Consider the following 23732-nt stretch of genomic DNA (forward strand, 5'->3'; position numbering starts at 1 on the left):
TAGTTATAAACCATTCCTGTCCTCCCATCTCAACTAATGTCTAAACTTTTCGTTATTGGTAAAAGTTAAAACTATATTTTGCAGATCCAGTCTAAGTCTTGAGTATCCTATAATTTTTGTCAGGGAATGTAATCTGCAATTCAAGTTTTTATACACTGCTTGATAAGGCTTTCCCAAGTAAATAAGTTATGTGCATTTTTTTTCTTCATATACTTTATTAGTTTTAGTATTATGGTTCAATCTCAATACCAAACCAAATTAAATTCTCAGAAGTGTTCACCTTGGATTGTCCCTTCAAGTATCCTTTCTGACGTTTTCATAATGTGTTTCATTAATTAAACCTATTTTGTTATAACTACTACTGAAAAAACTTCTCTTGAAATCATATATAACTATAAAGATCTCAAATTTTTTGTTAAATAAGATATCTCAAGCCTTTCAACCTCAATATGGGTCAAGGAGTAGAATATCTTTATATGCCACCCAAAATGAGCAACGCTTTTCTGAATCTAGTTGCACAGGACATAGGCGAACTCTCCAACTGGTACCAACAATCTGGCACATGGTACACAAATTGGCACATAAGCCTGGCTCTCCAGTCGCCAGTACTTGGAACCAGAATGTTATTTTACGGTGACACGGATAGCTTAAGCTGCATAACCTACATTCTATCCCATTTCATTCTCCTAAAATTTCCCTTTACTTATTTGATTTAATTCTATAGATAAATCATTGATCTGTATGCGTGCTAACTATAGATAGATATATATATAGAGTTTTATGAAAAAGAAGGAAGAGCCCTACCATCTTAACTTAACCTCTTTGTTGTCAGCAGAACTTTTCTTTTCAACTTTTACATGTCGAAATTACTGAAATTGGCACTTCTTTCTCCTGGCTTTGCAATCTAATGGATAGCATTTCTCTATTCTTCAAATCTAATTTTTCATAGGTTTTCTATTTACATATGCATTCAACTTTTGGGGCCTCACTTTTAGCTAACTAATACTATTTAAGTACTCACTATGATTACAACTTTGTCGATTGATGAGTACATTTTGGTACTCACTATGATTACAACTTTGTCAATTGATGAGTACATTTTGTACAAGTTCAGAACCAAAGCAGTGGCTAAGGGAGATGACAGTGGTATGGTGGTAATGGCAGTTGAAATAAGGCATTGATAAGTAGGAACGTGGCTAAGGGAGATGACAGTGGTATGGTGGTAATGGCAGTTGAAATAAGGCATTGATAAAATAGTAGGAAGTAGAGGATGCTGAGAAATTTATTGCCCAGCTCATGGTACTACAGAGGAAGATGTAAAGAAGGGGAGGACATATTGTGGAAAAGAAAATTGTATATACATATGGTGTGTAGCCCAAGATTGCTAATACACATTGTAGCTGGAAACAAGAAAACGATAGGATCAATATGTTAAACTATTGGAAGATTGGTGCTGAAAGTGCATACTTAAACAGGGAAACCAAGTGTTCTGGTTTTCTATATAACATATCTTTTTTATTAACCAATCAAATAATAGTAACAAAAAAAACTTAATTGAATATCACTCTAAGCTTACCAAGAAGAACCCAGAGAAAAATAAACATGCTAACTTCATAATATACCTCAGGGCAAAGCACATTTACTCGAATTCCCTCACGTTTCAGTGGAGCAAGGGATCTAGTGAAAAGAACCACACCACCTGCACAAATAACAAGAAAAATATTCTATTGTTCTTAAAATTTTTCTATCCGAGTAAAATTTCCAAACATTTTGGACAAACCAATAAAAGCTAGAAAACATGGTGTATTTGGTTAGGCTTCCACTGAGTACTACAAGAAAACATATTTCAACTTTATCTCACATTGGCGGGAGTTTCATGCACCGAGGTGCTTTTTTTATTTCTAGCAAATTGGTGATTGTTCCCATCTTACGAGAACAAATTATTGTAAAGCCTATAAAAGAGACTCACACTATTTCCACCAAGCAATAACTCATAGCTCCCCTTTAAAAGTTGTGGGAGTTTCAAGTTCAACTAAACCTTGGGTAAAGATGTATGGCGTGGACCACATCATGCTACGTCTATTGCTCCTTTATTTTGTCTTTTTCTTATTTTTACAAATGGGCCAACCCAGACTTCTATGACACTCCTGTGTGGATTGCATCACTCCTCATCTTGTGGAAGCTGTTGTTGGTCCATTGCAGCCCATGTACATTGCAGCATGCCCCCCTTCCCTGCCCCCAATAATTTCTCATCATCCATAGCTCTCACCAAGAAAATAACGGTGCTCACTTTCCCACACCAGGTATGGTCAAAAGAACACAGTCAAAGCTGGTCGACACCAACATCTTCCTTGACTCAAACACTAATGCCAACAATAGAGGGCAGAGAGGGGAGGAAGCAACACAGCATGGAGGACGAGGTGGCACAGACGAAGAAGACAAGGATGGGAATACAAGGAGGAAGATGGCTTATATAGAGAAGGCCAAGCTGATGAGGGAGTAAAAGTGAAGGGTATTGAAGTCTGGAGAAGCAGGGAAGTAGTGGAAAGGAGTGAGATAGGTCGTGGATCCTGCATCAGCTGTGGGTTGAGATTCGACAACGCAAGAGCACGGTGACAATTTCTTGCTTAGCTAAAGTTTGATGTTTGCATCACTGTGGATTATTAGTGACTGCTTTGTGCTTCCACCAGTTAGAGGTTGCTCAGAAACACTCTATCCCTGCAGTTTGCAACACTTTCTGCACCCATTAGAAAACCCTTGCTCTGCTACATGACCAATATAGAAATTTAGGCTTCATCAACCTTTGTGACAACAGCATAAGCACATGAGCAGCAACAAATTGTCTCCCAACCATCTGAGGTTGGCTAAATGGGTCCTCCATTAAACTTTGTATAAAGTTATATTACTAATTATATTTGGGCCATTTATAAAGAATAAAGGCAAGAGTCATCAAAAAATATATTTCCTCTGCAATGCAGCAACTAGAAAAGCCAAACCTTTTGTGCCGGAATATATAGGATCTGCATACATAGGATAAAGACCAGAAGCTGAGCCCATGTTTATTATAACACCAGGCTTCTTTCTTGCCCTCATTATTTCTATCTGTAATCAATAAATGAAGAGCCAGAAAATTTACTAATACATCAAAGAAGCAATGAGAGATTCCAATATATAAATTAACAGGTGAATGAGCCAAGCAACAGAACCATTTTAAAATAATGGAGTTTCTGCAATCAAAGGTAGTATAAAATTTTTCTTAATCTTTGCATGCCATGCAATATTATCCTGTCAAAATATAAGTTTCAGCAGTGGGACGACAGGGAGGGGTTTAAGTATGGTCTACTCTAAATATCATTTATAGAAAGCGTTGAATTTTTCTCTATTAGCTTTTCCTATAAGACTATAACAGTCGTCCATCTGGCATCCAAATGGCACCTATAAGACATCCATGGTAACATAGGACACAGAAGACATCCATGAATTGCCAGCATAGCTGCTGCTTAGGGTCTTACTGTTGTTTCATAAGGTTATGAGATCAAATGCTGCCTTTAGATTACCTCTAAACCAACAAGAATAAGCGTGATTCACTGGAAGCACTTGGAGTAAATTAAGAACATATTATTGCACTGATGGCACAAAGGATACAACACCATAGTTGTGAAAGAAAAAATTAGACTGCATGTGCTAAGCCTCGTAAATGTCTGGTCAAGTACACTGAGAAAGGTGCATCCTTAAGCAAAGGACCAAAAATACTTTTATTGAGTCAAAAAAAAAAACAAAGATAGGGAGGTACTGAAACAAACAAACACAGGAAACTGCTATTTAATGAAAAAACTGTATAGCCATCAGCCAGACAAGCATAGCCACAAGTATTTAAGTCATGGAATGAGTGTCACAAACAATAACAAATACATTTATACTAAGTTTGAAGTAAGAATAAATTAAGATCAAGTAAATGGTAAGATCTCTGTACTTGCATAAAACACTAGTTAACATACAACACCATGGTTGTGAAAGAAAAAATTAGACTGAATGTGCTAAGCCTCGTAAATGTCTGGTCAAGTACACTGAGAAAGGTGCATCCTTAAGCAAAGGACCAAAAATACTTTTAGTGAGTCAAAAAAAAACAAAGATAGGGAGGTACTGAAACAAACAAACACAGGAAAACTGCTATTTAATGAAAAAACTGTATAGCCATCAGCCAGACAAGCATAGCCACAAGTATTTAAGTCATGGAATGAGTGTCACAAACAATAACAAATACATTTATACCAAGTTTGAAGTAAGAATAAATTAAGATCAAGTAAATGGTAAGATCTCTGTACTTGCATAAAACACTTGTTATTTAAAGTAAATCATTGATCCTGGCAGAAATCCCAAAACATAGAACTGAATCATACTAAGATATGATGTTGTGTCGCAAAACCTTGCATTTTTCGGTCAAGAAGTGGCATTTACTAAAAAGCTTAAACAATAGAGAAATAGTATTGCAAATTCATTAGACCCAGCATGTGATGGGAACTTTGTGGATTAACAATACTTTCTCTTGCAAAATCATCCAAAGAAAACTTACCCAAACATATTTTTAAATTAACTCATACAAATTAGAGTAAACAAGTTAAAATAACATACTGCAATGCGGGTGCAGTCAACAACAGCAGTCAAGTTCACATTGATAGTGCGCTTCCATGTACCACTTCCATCTGTTTTATCTTTATGAAATAGTAAAGGAGTAGCTATGCCAGCATTGTTGATACAGATATCCAATCCTCCATATACCTCCAAATGCTTATTGAAAGCAGCAGCTAGGTCATCTAGGCAATGAAATTTTTTACTCAAAAGTAATGAAAAGTTGCACATGAATCAAATATTCTTTTATCATGAAGCCAAAATGCATCTCAAATAAATAAAGAGTAAACAAAGTTCATTGTTAAAAAAATACATATCATGATAACATACTCAAAAACTAGTCAAAATAAAATCTTGATTTTCGTTAGAATCATCTAACTAACTGGTGGACAGTATAAGTCTAGAAAGAGAATGTCTTTTACAGATCCAATTAGCATTACAACAGGAGCTCATGGAAAATTGTTCTAATCACAAATCAGATATATACCGATATCAGATCTGGTGATGATGAAAATATTATTACTTTCAATAATTGTAAAAGACATAGTAATGATATAGCATATATGGCATATCCAAAATTCCAGTGTCTTCCTGCCAATGGGCAAGGCATCAAATTTTGCTCCCATATAGAGATGTAGCATGGCAGTGGAACAAGGCACCCATAGGACACCTTTCACATCATCAGTAGAAATCCAATAGCAAGATCAACAAGGAAGAATAGATGAAGGGCAGATGGTCAGCAAAACATTTTGGTGGATAAGAATGATGGGGAGCTTCTTCTGCAGCAACCCCTAGCTACAAAGGCATTGCAGCAACAAGCTATGTTATTAGAACTTGGAAAAGAATATCCAAACCCATCTTAGATACAAGATGTGATCTTTTTAAAATGAGGACTTGCAGACTTGTTAAAAAGGGTCCAATTTAGGACACAGAGACACACACAATTAATCTTAAAAATTTAGATACTAATATTTGGTCGAATATAAGAAAATTAATCTATAATATATTGTTATATAACCTAACATATTATAGTAATTATAATATAGTCAATAGTTTATAAGATATATAATGTTAGTAGCATCCAATATGTATAATATTATAAAGTATGTATGCATGTATATTATATATTATGTTTATAATTTAGAGGCCATTTTGAAAAAGATAAAAGTTCTAGGGGCCTTTTAAAATGATTTCCATCATATATAATGATATACCCTCCACTTTACTTATTCTAACCTACCCTTCCTATTCTTATGAACTGTAAGCCCTGACTGTTCGCATTACCCGACACTCCTCTTTTGCAATGGCTTTAGCTGCTTGCCCACTATTGGTTAAATATTAGTTATATTTATTAGAATAAATCTCATAGAATAGGTCCATAAAACTCCTATATAAATAGGAGCTTGTATCTCTTAATTGATATAAGAATTCTTTTACTTTGATAACATGGTATCAGAGCAAATACGTTAGGGTTCGGCGCCGCTCCACCCGATCGTGCATCGCTTCGCCCCCTTCGCGACGCGCGATTCTGCCATCCGCCGAAACCTCGGCTTGCTTCCTTTGACGCCGCGTCGCTTCGCCCCCCTCCTCGCGACGCGCGATTCTGCCATCCGCCGAAACCTAGCAGCCGATCAAGTGCTCGCCACGACGCGACGCAAGATCCCGCGTGTCGCCGCTCGACGCACGCCCTCGCTAGCCTTGGAATTAAAGGGACTGGCGGCGTTTTTCCGGATCAGCGTGAGCTGACGAACCGCGGACGAGATCATCTCGCCGACGCGCTCGCGCTGTCCTCAATCTCCTTCTTCCTCCTCTGCACAGCGCCACCGTCGCCCTTTTCATCTTCGTCCTTGGAGGGCCGCCTGCTTCACACGGTGGAGACGAGAGATCGTCTTGGAGGACGAGCGGACGAGTCTTCAATAATAGCACTGTTTGCAGAAGTATCAACACCACCAGCAAATACAACAATCTTTGCCTTTTCAATCCTCTTAATACTACCAACAGTGTTACGTAACGTTCACAAAAGTGCAATGCCATATCTCTGACAGCTGCTCCACTAACAACTTTTGCACTAGAACCAGAAGGTAGAAGTCTAAAAGGTGTTCTAAAACCAGGAATATTTGAGGTAATAAATCAGCATCTAAAGCTCTCCGACATCGATCTCCTGCCCCGTCTTAACTCTGGTGCTTCAGCAGTAAGCTTCTCTGGAATTATTCTTCATTTTATCACAGTAAAATATATCTCTATGTGAGTTCGTTCATTCTTTGGGAAGAGCATATCTTTGGATTTCATTCAAGAAAAAAATCAGAATTATTTGGCTTCTTTTGTGAATAAAATCTTATGGCTGAAAATAAACCTTCTAGTGGTATTATATGTAACTATTGTCGCAAGCCGGGTCATACAAAATTTGAGTGCAGAAAGCTTCAGTACAAAAATCAGCAAAAACATCGGGCTCATATTACATCCACTAATAATACCTCTGATAAATTGGTGCTTGTCTCTGCAGAAGAATTTGCCAAGTTCTCTCAATATCAGGATTCACTTAAGTTTTCATCTTCCTCTATCACTACTATTGCTGATTCAGGTAACCACAATACATGCCTTGTTTCCTCATCCTCTAAGTGGGTCATTGATTCTGGTGCCACGGATCATATGACAGGTAATTCTAGTCTCTTTTCTACTTTCACGCACAAATCCAACACTCCTATTGTTACCTTAGCTGATGGGTCTTCATCTTGCGTTCGTGGGTCTGGCACTGTCAATCCCACTCCTTTGCTTTCCTTGTCTTCTGTCTTACATTTACCTAATTTATCCTTTAATTTGCTCTCTGTTAGTCAATTAACTCGCAATCTTAATTGTTGCATCTCATTCTTTCCCGATCATTGTTTAGTTCAGGATCTTTTGACGAAGAAGACTATTGGTAAAGGACATGAAAATGGAGGTCTCTACATTCTTGATTCACCTACCCCAAAATCTCTCGTTTGTTCAGGTGAAAATTCTCCTTTTGAGGCTCATTGTAGGTTAGGACATCCATCTCTTCCATTGCTCAAGAAACTCTGTCCACAATATAGTAGCATATCTTCATTAAATTGTGAGTCATGTCAGTTTGCAAAACATCACCGTCTTAGTTCAAGTCCAAGGATAAATAAACGTGCTATTAGTCCTTTTGAGTTAGTTCATTCTGATATTTGGGGTCCTTGTCCTATTCTGTCTAAACCTGGTTTTAGGTATTTTGTCACTTTTGTGGATGATTATTCTCGTGTAACTTGGTTATACTTAATGAAAAATCGTTCTGAGTTATTTTCTCTATTTTGTGCTTTTTGTGCTGAAATCAAAACTCAGTTCAATATGTCCATCCGTACTTTACGAAGTGACAATGCCAAAGAATATACATCCAGTCTATTTCAATCTTATATGAGTCAGAATGGTATACTTCATGAAACCTCTTGTGTTGATACTCCATCCCAGAATGGTGTGGCTGAACGTAAGAATAGACATCTTCTTGAAACAGCACGAGCTCTTTTATTTCAAATGAATGTTCCCAAGTCTTTTTGGGCAGACGCAGTTTCTACTGCATGTTTTCTCATTAACCGTATGTCATCCTCTGTTCTTCATGGTGAGATTCCTTACAAAATTTTGTTTCCTAACAAGTCATTGTTTCCTGTTAACCCTAGGATATTTGGTAGCACTTGTTTTGTTCGGGATGTCCGTCCACAAGTCACTAAATTAGACCCCAAATCTTTGAAATGTATTTTCCTTGGTTATTCTCGTCTTCAAAAGGGTTATAGGTGTTATTGTCCTAGTATTAATAAATATCTTGTTTCAATCGATGTTACTTTCATGGAAGACACACCTTATTTCTCATCCTCACATATCCCGACTTCTCAAAAGGAAGATGATGATTTATTGGTATATTCTGTTACATCCTCTACACCTGTCTCAGACTCGGCTTTTGTCAAACCTCCTATTATTGAAATATACTCCAGGCGTCGACCTCCTGATTCATGTCCTGCACCTACTACTTCGTCATCAGATCCAATTCCGAATGATGATCTTCCTATTGCATTACGAAAAGGTAAACGCCAGTGTACTTATCCTATCTCTTCGTTTGTTTCTAATAATGGCTTGTCGTCCTCTTCCTGTTCTTTTATTGCTTCACTTGACTCTATTTCTGTTCCTAAAACTGTCCGTGAGGCCTTATCTCATCATGGTTGGAGAGATGCAATGATAGAGGAAATGAAAGCCTTGGATGATAATGATACTTGGGACTTGGTTGATCTACCTCCAGGAAAACAAGCTATTGGATGCAAATGGATATTTAATGTTAAAGTCAATCCAGATGGGTCAGTTGCCAGACTAAAAGCTCGTCTTGTTGCTAAGGGTTATGCTCAAACATATGGTGTGGATTATTCTGATACTTTTTCTCCTGTTGCAAAGTTGACATCTGTTCGGTTATTTATTTCTCTTGCTGCTACTCATCATTGGCCTTTACATCAACTTGATATCAAGAATGCTTTTCTTCATGGTAATCTTCAAGAGGAGGTGTATATGGAGCAACCTCCTGGTTTCGTTGCTCAGGGGGAGATGGGACGAGTTTGTCGTCTTCGAAAGACTTTGTATGGTTTGAAACAAAGTCCTCGTGCTTGGTTTGGAAAATTTAGTCAGGTTATTGAAAAGTTTGGTATGAAGAAAAGCAAGTCTGATCATTCTGTGTTCTACAAGCAGTCAGGAGCTGGTATTATTCTGTTAGTTGTGTATGTAGATGATATTGTGATTACTGGTAGTGATACTACGGGAATTTCATCTCTCAAATCTTTCATTCTCACTCAATTTCATACAAAAGATTTAGGGGTGCTAAAGTATTTCTTAGGTGTTGAAGTAATGAGGAGTAAAAATGGTATATTTCTATCTCAGAGGAAATATGTTCTTGACTTATTAACTGAGACGGGAAAGTTAGGGGCAAAACCTTGTAGTACTCCAATAACTCAGAACGTGGATCTTACAGCAGATGGAGAATTATTTGAACATCCAGAGAGATATCGAAGGTTGGTTGGAAAGTTGAATTATCTTACCTTGACTCGTCCAGATATTGCATATTCAGTTAGTGTTGTTAGTCAGTATATGTCATCTCCAACGGTTCATCATTGGGCAGCATTAGAACAAATTTTGTGTTATTTGAAGGGTGCACCCGGACGAGGTATTGTATATAAAAATCATGGGCACACTCATATTGAATGTTTTTCAGATGCAGATTGGGCAGGCTCCAAAATGGATAAAAGGTCTACTTCAGGTTATTGTATCTTTGTTGGAGGAAATTTAGTATCATGGAAGAGTAAAAAGCAAAAGGTTGTGTCACGATCCAGTGCAGAATCAGAATACAGGGCTATGGCACAGTCTGTGTGTGAAATAATGTGGATATATCAATTGTTGACTGAAGTAGGACTCAAAATTTCAATACCAGCAAAACTATGGTGTGATAATCAAGCTGCTATTCACATTGCATCGAATCCCGTGTTCCATGAGCGAACTAAGCACATTGAAATTGATTGTCATTTTGTTCGTGAGAAAATTCAACAAGGCTTGATTACTACAGGATATGTAAAAACTGGAGAACAATTGGGGGACATCTTCACAAAAGCTTTGAATGGGATCCGAGTTGATTATCTTTGTAACAAGTTGGGCATGATTAATATCTATGCTCCAACTTGAGGGGGAGTATTGGTTAAATATTGGTTATATTTATTAGAATAAATCTCATAGAATAGGTCCATAAAACTCCTATATAAATAGGAACTTGTATCTCTTAATTGATATAAGAATTCTTTTACTTTGATAACACCCACCAACTCACTTCCTTCTCGCGACAGCTTCTCCACTTGGCACTAGGACTCAATTCCATATTAGGTATTTTCTTCTTCCTCAGCTTCTTGCCCCTCTATTTCTTCTTTCTCTTATTTCCTTCTTCATTGTTTCTTCCTCAATTCAATTTCCTTGATTTTCTTTTGAGGAGATAACAAGTCCAATGACTAGGATTTATGTTTCTTATCCATACCTATGTTGTGTTGTGGCGACATTATGATTGAGTAACAAAGCAACAAGTATGCTCCTCCCACTGCTTCTTTCTCCTATTCTTCTACTGGTAAATCTCCATCTCTATCATTGATGCTGGTTGACATATGTCGCACCAGGACTCAACACCAATAAGCACCAGTAAAGAAAAATTCCATTCTGAGACCAAACTAACTTGGTAGAGGACAGGTTTTGACGTTGAAATTTTGATGGTGCATTTACAGTAACTTCAGCCTATATGCTACACTTGTTCACACAAGGATCATAGGCTATCATAACTCATGACAGCTTTGTGTGGCACTTTTTCGCTCTCAAAAAGGTTCAGCTATTAATGTGGTTACCAATGCATGTGAGGGTCAATACTAATGCTAAGTTGGCATAGTGATGCCATGCTTGAGGATGACAATTGTGTTCTACGCTTTTCTCATGAGGTAGAAATGGTAAGGCATCTATTTAGTAGCAACTCAACAAAAAACATGGGTTGGAATCTTATTTTAAGAAGGCTTAGGTGGAGGACCCTCCAATTCTTAGTTTCTAACTGGTGGTCTTGGTGCACACTGGAGAACAGGAGGGTAGCTAGGGTGTGGAACCCACTAATTCATGGATGGATACATACAGTGTGACTGGCAAGATATAAAGTGATCGTCAAGAACTATTCTAGACAGTGTATGTTGTATTTGCATTCGGAACAACTGCAATTTGGATTTTAAAAAATGGTAGCTCTCTAAACCTCGCTTTATATAGCAATTGCAGAATAAATCCCTTAGAAGATTCCTAATTGCAGAATACATCATCAAAAATAAGACAAGGTTAATGTTCCGTCATCTTATTTTAAGAGAGACAAACCTTAAAATTTAGTTTAAGTGCAGTAATAGTCGATTCTATACCTAAACCATCCAGATTATGCTTCAAAAGGAGCACTCATTAATGCAAGGAGGCTCATAACTCACTATGTAAAACCTAGCCCTGACTGCTTCAGATAATTGATCACAAACTGCTGATGGGTCAAGGTTTAACTACAGAAAGGAGTCTCTTGTATACGACTAGTCCTCTGGGATTTTGATTACAATGTGAGATTTATAACTTTTCACAAAATTAAGCCATAGAATGTGGTGGCAATGCATCAAGTAGAAAATCAAGGAGAGAAGTCAAGCTCTCTCCACATGCTTATTTTGCAGTCCAACTGTATAGTTTCTTTGATTAATTTTATCAAAAACAGATAATATTTCCTTGTCTGTGTTAGAAGGTTAGAACCCTCATAATAGTTGCAGAAACCAAAAGCTCAGAAATTTTTTAGTTATTATTATTATCCTTAAGAGAAGCATGGAAAGGCTTACTTGCATCTGTAACATCACATTTAACAAATATTGCAGATGGGACTTGAAGTTTTGAAGGAAGCTTTGCATTCTCCTTCTCAATCAGAAAAGCCACTTCTTTTCCTTTTTCAGAAAGGTCAGCAACAGTTACGAAAATTCCCTTCTGTGCAAGAGCTAAGCAAAGTGCTTTACCTATATAGGAGCATTAATATAAATATTAGAAAAGGTTTCAATGTCTATTCTAGAGCAAAAGGAAATAGAAGGTACAGAACAGAGCTGCTGCCAAGTATATGATACCTCTTTCCAAATTTGACACTTACAGTCTTTGTCAGAGTGACATTAAAAATGTATAAAAGAACAATGTTAATTATGGATTAATTTTTTAACTCATTATTTGACCACTATTAGGGGGATCAAACAGTAATTCTATTAAGTTTGTTTTATAATGGTACAACAATATAATCGACAGATTGTTGTAGTTAGTAAATGAACAACATCAATATCCAAATTTAAGTCTGACTTAATAAGACCCGAATACATAGAACTACTCATTTTTAGGTCATTATTATTGCTGGCGTCTATGATCAATATTCTAAACTTCTCTTCGTCAAATAAAGAATATTTCAATTACAAATAATCTGGAAGAACAAGAAAAAACTAGACAAACACAAGAAGGCATCAGTTTATCAGCAAAATGTTGTATGAAATACATGTGGCTTTCAATTGAACATTGTGGTAGGAAAATATTTTAGAACCCTTTCCTAAGATAGGGATGCACAAAGAAACAAAAGACACTAATAGACCTTGATGCCACCCGGGTAAATCCAATCTGACGACCGACCTATTAGGACCCGAGACCGGAGCCCCTTCTCGACCATGAGAGCCCAGTCAGCCAAGGGTCAAACGGCCATGTCAGGCACCTGCTATAAAGGAGCTTGGCTGAGCTGGACGTTTCGAATGCCTAGCTCTAGCCACCTCTGATGCAGGACTAGTACCCGCTAATTGGTCCCCTTAAGAAAGTGACATCGAGCTGACAACTAGACAAAGCCAGCGGTCCAGACCAACGGTTGTCGCTATCAATGCGAAGGTTCACTCGTGTGGTCGGTCAAGGGGCGACGCTTCACTCATGCGGGTCTACATAGCCCATCTAGGGCTAGTGTGGCAATTGATGTGGATCCTTTTCCACCGTGGCTTTATAAGCCCTCGCGAAGGTAGGTAAAGGTATGATTTTTATGGACACTCGCAAAGGCTACTTCTTTCCGTCTTTCTCTTTTGAACTCCTTACGCTCCTTTAGGTCCCTTCACAGACTTGACTGTCGGAGGGACCACGCTGACAACACCAACCCCCAACAAACGCTTGCTAATCCGCAAGCCTCGCTTCCCAAAGGATCCCTTGCGATCGTGACCTTAGAGAAGGAAAGGAGGAGCTATGTGGGTGAAAAGACACCATCAAATTAGGGAAGATATAAAAAAGTTACATTAGGAAATGTCAAAGTGTACTACAACGGAATACCATCTCAAGAGATCTATGGCTAGACTAGGCTAACTCCAAGAACATACTAAGGATGCATATGTATTGCATGGAGACGAGCCTTCCTTTGTGGCAGGTCAGGAAATCGAAGTTATTAAGTTGATCCCTTCTCGCCTAGAGTGGGCCACTAGTATCGCTAAAGATCTCTCACCAGAGTAGAAGAAATCCTTAATCAGTTGTCTAGTCAGGAATCAACATCTTTGCTTGGTCCCCGAAAGACTGTGGGAGTTCGGCCAAAGATAATGGAACACCATTTACATGTCCATGAGGAGGCGGCCGGTCAAGTAGAAAAGACACCATTTTGGCCTGGCAAAAGACAAGGTTATATGTGAAGAAGTACAAAAACTATTGGATGTTGAACATATACAAGAGGTGAAATACCCAACTTGGCTATCAAATGTGGTATTGATGCCCAAGTCATCAAGAAAGTGGCGCATGTGTCGATTTTCGAAACTTGAATAAAGTTTGCCCCAATGACTATTATCCCCTACCACGCATTGATCAATTGGTAAACTCCACTATCAGACATCAGTTCATTTCCATGATGAATGTTTGCTAAGAATACCACCAGATTCCCTTGGCCAAGATAGATCAGAGTAAAGTTAGTTTCATTATGGCATATGATACTTTCTGTTACGTTGTCATGTCGTTCGGATTGAAGAATGTTGGAGCCATATATCAAAGACTTATGGACCAAGTATTTCCTAACCAACTAGGAAGAAATATCGAGGTATACGTGGATAACATTCTTGTTAAATCCTTGATGACTAAGAATTTGATCCCCGATTTAGTGGAGACTTTCACAACTTTGCGAAGATATCAAATGAAGCTCAACCTTAAAAAATACACATTCGAGGTAAAGTGGCCGATTTCTTAGCTACATGATGACCAAGCGAGGTGTGGAGGACAAGTCTGAAAAGATTGAAATTATTCAACAAATGCAGTCTCCTCGAAATTTGTGTGAGGTACAAAGGTTAGTCGGACGAATTATAGCTTTATCTCGTTTTATTTCCCGATCGACAGACAGGAGTCTCCTTTTCTTCAAGATTCTTCGAAGAGCCACCCAATTCCAGTGGAATGCGAAATATAATAAAGCTTTCTTAGAACTAAAAGATTACTTATCTGAATTGTCAATTCTAGCCAAGCCCTACCCGGGTGAAGAACTATGGATATACCTAGCAATATTAGATATAGTTGTAGCACTATATTAATCCGGCAAGAAGAGGGTAAACAACATCCTGTATATTATTTGAGCCATCTGTTCAAGTGGTCGAAGCTTCACTACATGGGCCTTCAAAAGCTTACCATGGGACTCACTTGAACTACTCGACGGTTGTGTCCCTATTTTCTATGTCACCTGATGGTAGTACTCACTAATACTCCGCTCAAACGAATCCTTACTCATCCTGAAGCTACTGGGCGGCTTATTAAATGGCCAATTGAGCTCAGCAAGTCTGTCATTGAGTATCGACCACCCTTCTATTAAAGCACGAGCTCTTGCTGACTTCTTAGTAGAATCCGTACGGGATAAGAAACATGAACAATGGATAGCATATGATGATAGATCCTCAAACAACGAAGGTAGTGGAGTAGTAGTCTTGATCTCACCTCAAGGAGAAGAAATCAAGTTGGCAGTCCGACTCACCTTCAAGGCATCAAATAATATAGCTGAGTATGAGGCTCTGCTCACTGCCTTACGTGCTGCTCGGAATGTGGGTGTCGAGCAGATCTTGATCAACATGGATTCCTAATTGGTGGTACAACAGGTAAATAAAGTTTTCGAGATCAAGGTTGAGAAGTGCAAGAAAAATTGTGAAGCCATGGAAAAAGCTAAAGAACACTTCGCCGAAGTTGTGTTGAAACGAGTCCCCCGGGCAAAGACGACCAAAGCAGATGAACTTGGCTAAATTAGCTAGCTCCCTAAGGGATTGAACTTCTCAGGAGGTGGTATCTCAAATTGAGCTGCTACCTCAATTACCAACCGATCCAAAACCTACTATATGTGATTGGAGCTGCTTACATTGATGGTAGGAAAAAAGCCTTATGGCCTTACATAAGTCACCCCTCGGGAGGAGGATCTAAAGTCTGCGGGCACTTGACCCTGCCTCATTAGGTGTAGGATCGAGGTGGACCAGCTAGAGGGGGGTGAATAGACGGATTAAGAAATAAAGAATAGGCACACGTCTTTTTTAAACTTAATTGCAACTGGATGGTTACTTCCAAGACAATTGAAGCTCAACTAAAAAATTCCTTTAGGCGGAGAAGCCTTTACAAGTTAAAGTGCACAGACTTAGAGAGAGTTTACAAGCAAAATTGAATATCTAACTCTAAACTTCTAAGCCTATTTATAGTCTTAGATAGTTGATCTTGACCGTTGATCATAGATGTGATTTTATCCTAGCCATTGATCCATAGATAAGATCTTGATTATTGATAGGAGATAAACTTAAATATCAACCATTGATCAAAGATAAAATTATCTTTGATGAGAAATAGATCTTTATCGATTAATAAGGCTGAGTTTTATCTTCTTTAATTAAACCTTTGGTCAGTTCAAAAACTTTTATCTTCTTTGATTAAACCTTCGGCTAACCTTATCGTTTAATTGTCTTTGCCTCAAAGTAATCCTTTAAGCTTGAAGAGATAAAGTCTTCCTTTCCTTTTTATCTTCACAGCTTCTTAAGGGCTTTGTTTGGTCTTCAAAGTCAAGTGTCAACGTTTGACTTGATTAAAAGTCAAGAAATGATGTTTGGGTGATTTCTGACCAACCGGAGTTAGGCTCACCCGAACCCGATTCCGGTCTTTCACCCCTCGAGCGTACTTCCTTCGATTTCTGGCCAACCGGAGTTAGGCTCACCCGAACCCGACTCCGGCCTTTCGCCCCTCGAGCGTACTTCCTCCAGACTTCTCATCCCTCGGACGTCGCGCACGTCCTTCTCGCTTCACCGGCATACTCTTTCGCAGCTTCCGCGTCCCTCGGATTGCACCAAACCCGCCGGCTCACTTCCCCGCGCAATCCTTCTCGTCCGCTACGTTTTACGCTCGACTTCCTCCGTTCCTAAGTTCCTGCACACTTAGCAGAGGAATCAGAATAACAACAGGACCTAACTAACTTGGTTTATCACATCAAAACTAACCGGGGCACCAACACTAGGATCTGAACTTGAATTAAAGGATAACAGCTCGGCAGGTATGTCGTCGAGAACCTTGGTCACATTGAGAAAGGTGGGAGTAGTACTGCTCAGAGGGTAATCGCTGTGCAAATTACGCCACACAACCCTTGAAGCCCAATTTCAAGAAGGCAAAAAATCGACTCGCCAACCATTTGGTGAAAACTGGATCATCCAATATCTAAGCTTCCACTCTATCCTCTGTTGAAATAACTGCTTTTGTTGATCAGCAAGGGTGACTTCTAGAGCGGTAATCTTTTGGGTCAGCTCTATCTCCTAAATCGAAAAGTCAATTACTCTCTTTAGTGCATCGACCTTTTCTGCCTCCACTTTCCCTACTTTCTTCTCAGTTATGTGAGGGCAGGTCATCAAGAGGGGCACTTCTTCCTAAGCTGCTTGTTCAGAACTATTTGTTCCCTCTCCTAAGCGGCCTCCATATCTTCGACCAGTTTATTGCACTCTCTTTGAAGGGTGTCAACCCGTGCCTACTCCTCCACAACTCTAGCCTTTACCATATTCACCTGAGCCTTCTCCTCGTCTCCCCAAGCCATGGCATTCAAGAGCAGGAAATGTGGCTCTTCAACTCGCCAGCTTTACCGAAAGTCGCCACTAGGATACTATTTCTTTCCTAAAGTCGAGCGTCTGTCTTCCTAACCCCCTTAAATCCCTAACTCAAGAAGGCAACTTGTCACAACAAGTTAAAGGCCACGACAAAAGCGTAGTCGTGATGGTATAGATGCTTACTCAAGCCATCCCTTCAAAGGTATACTCCCGAAGTTGAGTCCAATTCAACTCGTGTATGTGCCTTCGCTCCCCAAGACTGGGCATCAGCAAGTTCAAAGCCGAAAAGAAAGAAGAATACCTGCCATGGCAAGAAGAAGGGCGTGGCCTAGCCCTACGGTCGCAATGTAGGAGTTCCTCGGTAGGGGGAATCACGTCTTCTCTAGACTGGCCTGATGAGATAGTAGGAGGAACATTCAATGCGGTATGAGGAAGAGGGGAGCGGTGCTCCTCAACACCAGAAGCTCAGCGAGCTGCATCTTCAGACTCCACAGACTGAATCGGTTAGGGCCCCTTCACTAAGCGTTTGAAACCCTTCCCTTGGCGAGGTTGGGAGGATGAAGAACCCGTGGAAAGCCCTGGGGCCTCAGTAGGATCAACCGATAAGGAGGTCACATTAACTAGAGGAGAGGTAGATCACCCTCGACGAATGGTAGGGGAGGATGATGACACCCCAACCGCCTGACTAGATTCCATCACTGGGCTAAGTCTTCCCAGGTCGACGGAAGGCTCCAGAATATGCAATGGAACAACAGGACAAGACGCATCTTCAAAAGAAGATAATGCAGGCTTAACCGTCTTCTTCTTTGTGTTTCTCTCCTAGGCGGGCCTCTCAACCGCGCAGATTCCCACATTTTCAAGACCAAATTCCTTAGTCCCCGATGGTGGTCATGGAGTTTCTCGAATAGAACCGGCAATGTTGGGCTTCTCATAAGTGGTTGTTGGTTGACCCGACTTCTTTTTCTTAACAGGCTACTCTGTACCCAAACTTGCAAAAGAAGGCTCAGCAAGAGCGACCTCGGCCTGCACAACCACTTTCCTCTTCTTCTTCGCAAATCGTTTTGCTACTTGCAAAGAAGAGATTCCAATACTCTTTGCTGAAGTGATGGTCATAGGAGGATGGGAAGGCACAACCTCTGCCCGTGCGGCCCCTTCTGGGTCATGGGTACTTAGCTCTTTCAGAGCAGCCAACATGGCCAACTCTGCAAAAGTACACAATAGAAATTATGCATAATTATATCATGCAACTAAAAGAAAATTTGGAGATACCAAAGGGTAAGGACAGGTCTTCAGGCGTCGAATCTAATCCCATTCAGATAAGAATAAGCTCTGTCAGGAGCTTGCCCAGAATGTATTCCCGACCGCCCAATGACCGAACGGCCTTCCTATAATCCTCCTTCATTCTATTGTTGCGAAGGGGAGGACAGGTCGGTAGGCTCATAAGCCAGCCAAACGAGAAAGGTAAGGGCTTATGGGAATGGACGAAGAAGTATTGTTCCTTGCATCCTTTGAGAGACGACGGAGCTCCGATTAAGAATTGAAAGTCTGATTGAGCAATTAAAAGGAAAACACCAGGCTCAAACATTTTAAGTTGAAAGAAACAGTGAAAAAGGGAGGTTGAGGGAGTGCACTTTAAGTAGGTCAAGACGATGTAGAACTCGGTCGGGAATCGAAAGGCGTTCAGGCTTAGTTGATTCAGGGGAAGAGAAAAATAAGAAGAGACCTCTAGTAAAAATGGATGGAGAGGGAAACATAATTCACCCTCTAGTTGCCCTAGGAAAAAGGCAATGGCCCTAGGCGAAGGAAGATAGGGCTACTCGGTTACTATGGCAGATAGGATTCCATAATCTGAGAGTACGTGGAATCCAGACGCTAAAGTCTTACAAGATTCATAGGTAAGTTTTAATCGATTATTTTCAAACCAAAATCAAAAGCCCACCCGGCTAGTACCAGATGTATCTTGAGAGGAAAAAGCCAACTGAATACTAGACATACCTACGGCTAAGACAAAACTAACTGTTGAATCAAAAGAAGAGAAAGGACGGCTTACACAGGTTGGGAGAAAAGCATGAGGAGGGGGAGTCATGAAGCTACAATAACCACAGTAGAAACACGCAAAGCAGCATTTTCACAAATCGAGCCAGGTAAGTCAATGCAGTTAAAAACCATGAACGGTTGAGATCCGATCTAATGTTGCTGGTTCAATTAAACGATCAAGGCAGCCACCACCCAATAAATAGTACCGGTCTATGGGGGTGTTGTAGAGACTGATCCGACCGATAAGATTCCCTATCAAATGGATTGCATGTGGAGTCGTGCGGCGGGGCTGACGTCGAAAGTCATTTCGCATTTGAATGTGGCTTGACCTCGGTTGCTAAAGAGTTGGAAGGGCAGCTACAACGTCGGCGAAGTTACACCCGTCGATGCGACAAAAATATTTGGCTAAGATGATGCAGCGATTGTACCTATCACTAGACCGAACGGTCCTATCTATCGTTGAACAAAGGAGTAAATGAAATCAAATCACAGAATTGAAAAACGGGGGCATTTACCCCCTACAAAAATCTCCCTTAGACGAGAAGAGTGAAATTCTACAAGTTATTCACCCTTGACATTCTAACCTTATAGTAGTACAAAATTTATCTTCTCCGCACGAAAGAACTGAAGCTCTTCATGCCCCACATTCCCTGGGACCTAAATACTAAAAAAAGTCCTACAACTAGGATATCGATCAGAGGCCTCTTGATGGGGGATTCCTTGGTGTCGGTTAATTCCTGCTAAATGTAACTCGGGTGACCCTTTTCCTTGCCTCTTCAACACGACGCTCGGATGCTTTTTCCCACTCCCTTATCGCTGCCTTTTGTCGGTCCTGGGCAGCTAGTAGATCATGGTAATAGTCTAATAGAAGTTTGCAAAGGCATTGGCTGAGGCCAGGGCAACGCGTAGCTCAAAAGCTTCTTGTTCGAAGGCCATAATGTGATTTAGGAGGCTTCACAGACAACCAACTCCTTGCGTCCGGAAGATCAACACCACTTCCTTGCACAAATCAGTGTCGTGATAGGCAATGAAGAAGTTGCTGAGCGGGTAAAATACGTATGAAACCTAAGTCGGTCCTTGCAAGGTTGGCCCCTGTGGTGGACTACAGTGTGGTTTTTGGGAGGTTCCTACTCCGAAAAGAAGACAACTAGAGGATGCCAAAGGGGAGGGGAAAAGGTAGGTTGGACATCCCTAGGAGTGGACATAAAGTTGCGGAAAGAAGTTATTGATGTTTCATCTGAAGAAAGTGGAGTCCACACTTGGGGGAAGTGCTTAGGGAGTGGTGAAAGGGCTGAAAAAGAAAGAGGGAATGGCGAAGATGACATGACAAACCAATCCTGGAGACCGAGCAAATGGCGTTATAGACAAAAAGAGAAGACAAGATCTGTAGGGAGGAATAGGAAACTTACACTAATAAGTAGGGAAGAGGAGAACTTCACCAAGAAAGTATGAAGGCTTCGGCACTCTTGGCGGATGGGGTCTAAGCAAGTAAAATCTTCATTTCTTATAGTCACATCCCTAGAGGCTAGATGAATGTATAGATGATGAGGATCTAGCAGGCCTTTGCATTCTACTCCATCTAACGATTGTGGCTACAGCCGCTCGAGAATAGTGCCTTCCACGTGGAGAAAGTAGGTGTGCATGAATATGAAGTGGTAGATTGAACGACCGAAATGGAACATATATCGGGGAAATGCATTACAGGACAAAGCTTTGAACTCCAAGTCAGCTGACGCTAGCTCTATTAATGAGCAAGATTGATGGATGGAAAGACGAGGTAGCTGAGACGACCAGGACTCAAGCTACAGGAACAAGACACCAAACAGACCCCGAGCGGATAACCGAGGGAAGACATGGATGTACCCAAGTCCAATCCCTCCCCGAGCAAACGAACGACAAGCGTATCCTTTGAATTACTCTCATCAGCTTATATGTTGATATGCCAAGTTACCCTTTGTACTTAAATAATTATTGCAGGCTCGGGGAGGTCCTCATGATTACAAGATTTCTAACACCCTCGAACGAATGAGACTGGCTTTACACTCGATATAGTCCTTGCAGGAGTAATTATAATCCCCGATCGGGGTGGCACTTATCTTAATTGATATGGTCATCACGACCCCAGGTCGCCACTCCCCATAGCCGAAGCAGGATGCATCTTATCTGAGCAGGTCATTCTTATTCTTGGCCGTGGGATTGAGCTCATTTCCCCGATCCAGATGTAAGGGTCATTCTTATTCCTAGCCGCGGGATCGAGCTCCTCTCCTCGATCCAGATGCAAAAGTCATTCTTATTGCTAGCCGTGAGATTGAGCTCCTCTCCCCGGTCCAAACTCAAAGATCATTCTTATTCCTGACTGTGAGATCGAGCTCGTCTCCCTGGTCCAGACGTAAAAGTCATTCTTATTCCTGGCTGCCAGATCGCGCTCCTCTCCCTGATCCAGATGCAAAGATCATTCTTATTCCTAGCTAGGGGATCGAGCTCCTTTCCCGGTCTAGATGCAAAGGTCACTCATATTCCTAGAAGTGGGATTAAGCTTCTCTCCATAATCCAAATAAAACGGATACGCCAACACTTTTGGGTCTTAAAGCTCTGGGCCTTCTCATTGTTGTCCTTATAACTAAGTGGTTAAGCTCTGGTCCCTTCACTGACTTAATCTTCGGAGGGGTTATGCCGACAACGCTGGCCCCCGACTGACACTTGCTAATCCACAAGCCTTGCTTCCCGGAGGATCCCTTGTGGCTGCGACCTTAGTGAAGGAAGGAAAGGAAGAGCTTGTGCAGGTGAAAAGAGACACCATCAGACCTCACTATCATGATTGTTGAATAAACGTTAAAATTCATAGAGCGCAGACTTGTTCTCCCATGCATCCCGATAAATATGGAATTATGGAAAGAGGCACATATATATATGGTCATGTTGAAAGGAAAATCACACGCACAAGTGAAAGGCATTAAAAAAATGGTAGGCTCGTTACAATTGCTCAGTTGCCCAATATGCATAGTTCTGTTCAGAGATGAGTAGAGGAGATGTTCCCTGGTTGTTCATTTGCGGTCATCAGCCATACCATCTGAGTCTTTGGACAAGACCAGATAATGGGCAACCTCTGGGTTGGAAACATTGGAGATGCAAAATGGGCACGCTGAGGGGATAGGTAATAACAATGGGCAAGTTAGATAACATTTTGCTGGGCAACTTTGTAGGAAGAGCAGCAACTGCAAGAAGAAAAAATTGCATCTTTTGGGGAGTTTCCAATTCCAACACGGATTGCACAACTCCAACGTTAATCCGCGCTTCGTTTGAGGTTCCAAACTCAGCTCACAGAAAAAAGTCCAGTTGATGTCCATCTCAAGAAAATGTTAAGGTCCTCTGCAGTAGGTTAGGGTTGGGGCCTTTGGGAAATAAAATTCAACGAACCCCACAGCCTACCATGTTAGCTAGGATTAATAATGGTAAAGTTTCGATCACAGCACTCAGGAACTACCGTCTGGAACCCTATCGACGTCTAGCTAAAGGTCGGTTCTCTTAGCAAGTTCATCACAAATTGCTACATAACTAAGAAGGCAAGTATCGTAAGGGGTTGGCGGTCTTCTCACCCCAACGATATTATTTTTTTCTCGCACAAAACTGTCTCCGAGCGAAGGCGAAGGCCAAGGCGAAAAATAAAATGTATCAATTACACATATTCAACCATCATCCAATCTCGCAACTAAGCAAGGAAATTCTATCATAGTTGCAGGGTAAAGGGAAGAAGTTACCAATTCCGGAGGCACCACCGGTGACGATGGCGGACAATCCAGCCTTCAGCTCCATCTTGCGTCGATTCGAGGGTGTAGGGATATCAATCTGGGGTCCAGTGCAAATCCTTCGACCTCATGTCCTGGCCGGTCCCACATTCATCGTGATTTACTCCCCTCATACGTGTGGGGCCGGGTGGGGGGCCGCTAGGTTGCGGTTCCAACCTTTTGCAGCGAGGGTGTAGGGATATCAAAGAATTCCTAGAGCGATGAAAGACTGCGCCGTCAAGGCGGAGGGAAATCGAAGGGCGGATACACGGAGAGCTATTCCGACAGGCGTCTTGTTGAGTAATGATTCTCTCATAAAAACCCAGCAAGGAAATTGTCCTCACCCAGTAAGAAAATTGTAGGAGGACAGACATAGCAGGACATCTCATAAAAACCCAGCAAGGAAATTGTCCTCGCCCAATAAGAAAATTGTAGCAGGACATCTCATAAAAATCCAGTAAAAAAATTGTCCTCACCCAGTAAGGAAATTGTAACAGGACAAACATAGCAGGACATCTCATAAAAACCCAGCAAAGAAATTGTCCTGACCCAGCAAGGAAATTGTAACAGGACAGATATAGATATAAAAGTGGGGCCCATTACAAATATTCTAATAAATAAGGCCGACCGTTCTCAT

The 23732-nt window shown here is 40.7% G+C and overlaps 1 protein-coding gene across 1 annotated transcript in view; it reads right to left on the minus strand.

The window, feature by feature from the left end:
* The window catches only part of LOC141843041 (uncharacterized), a 60854-nt gene extending 37356 nt beyond the window's left edge, over positions 1–23498 (minus strand). Inside the window, exons 1-6 of the mRNA XM_074731053.1 lie at positions 23282–23498; positions 23069–23135; positions 12033–12203; positions 4633–4814; positions 2997–3102; positions 1623–1699 (exon numbers count right to left, since the gene is read on the minus strand). Coding sequence (XP_074587154.1) covers positions 1623–1699; positions 2997–3102; positions 4633–4814; positions 12033–12203; positions 23069–23123 — 591 coding nt within the window. The 5' untranslated portion in view covers positions 23124–23135; positions 23282–23498. The remainder of the gene's footprint in view (positions 1–1622; positions 1700–2996; positions 3103–4632; positions 4815–12032; positions 12204–23068; positions 23136–23281) is intronic.
* Positions 23499–23732: the final 234 nt, after the last annotated feature.

This window comes from Curcuma longa, chromosome 12 (genome assembly GCF_044706935.1).
Source record: "Curcuma longa cultivar G26 ecotype Majalengka, Jawa Barat chromosome 12, ITB_CL_G26_1.1, whole genome shotgun sequence".
NCBI classification, from domain to species: Eukaryota; Viridiplantae; Streptophyta; class Magnoliopsida; order Zingiberales; family Zingiberaceae; genus Curcuma; species Curcuma longa.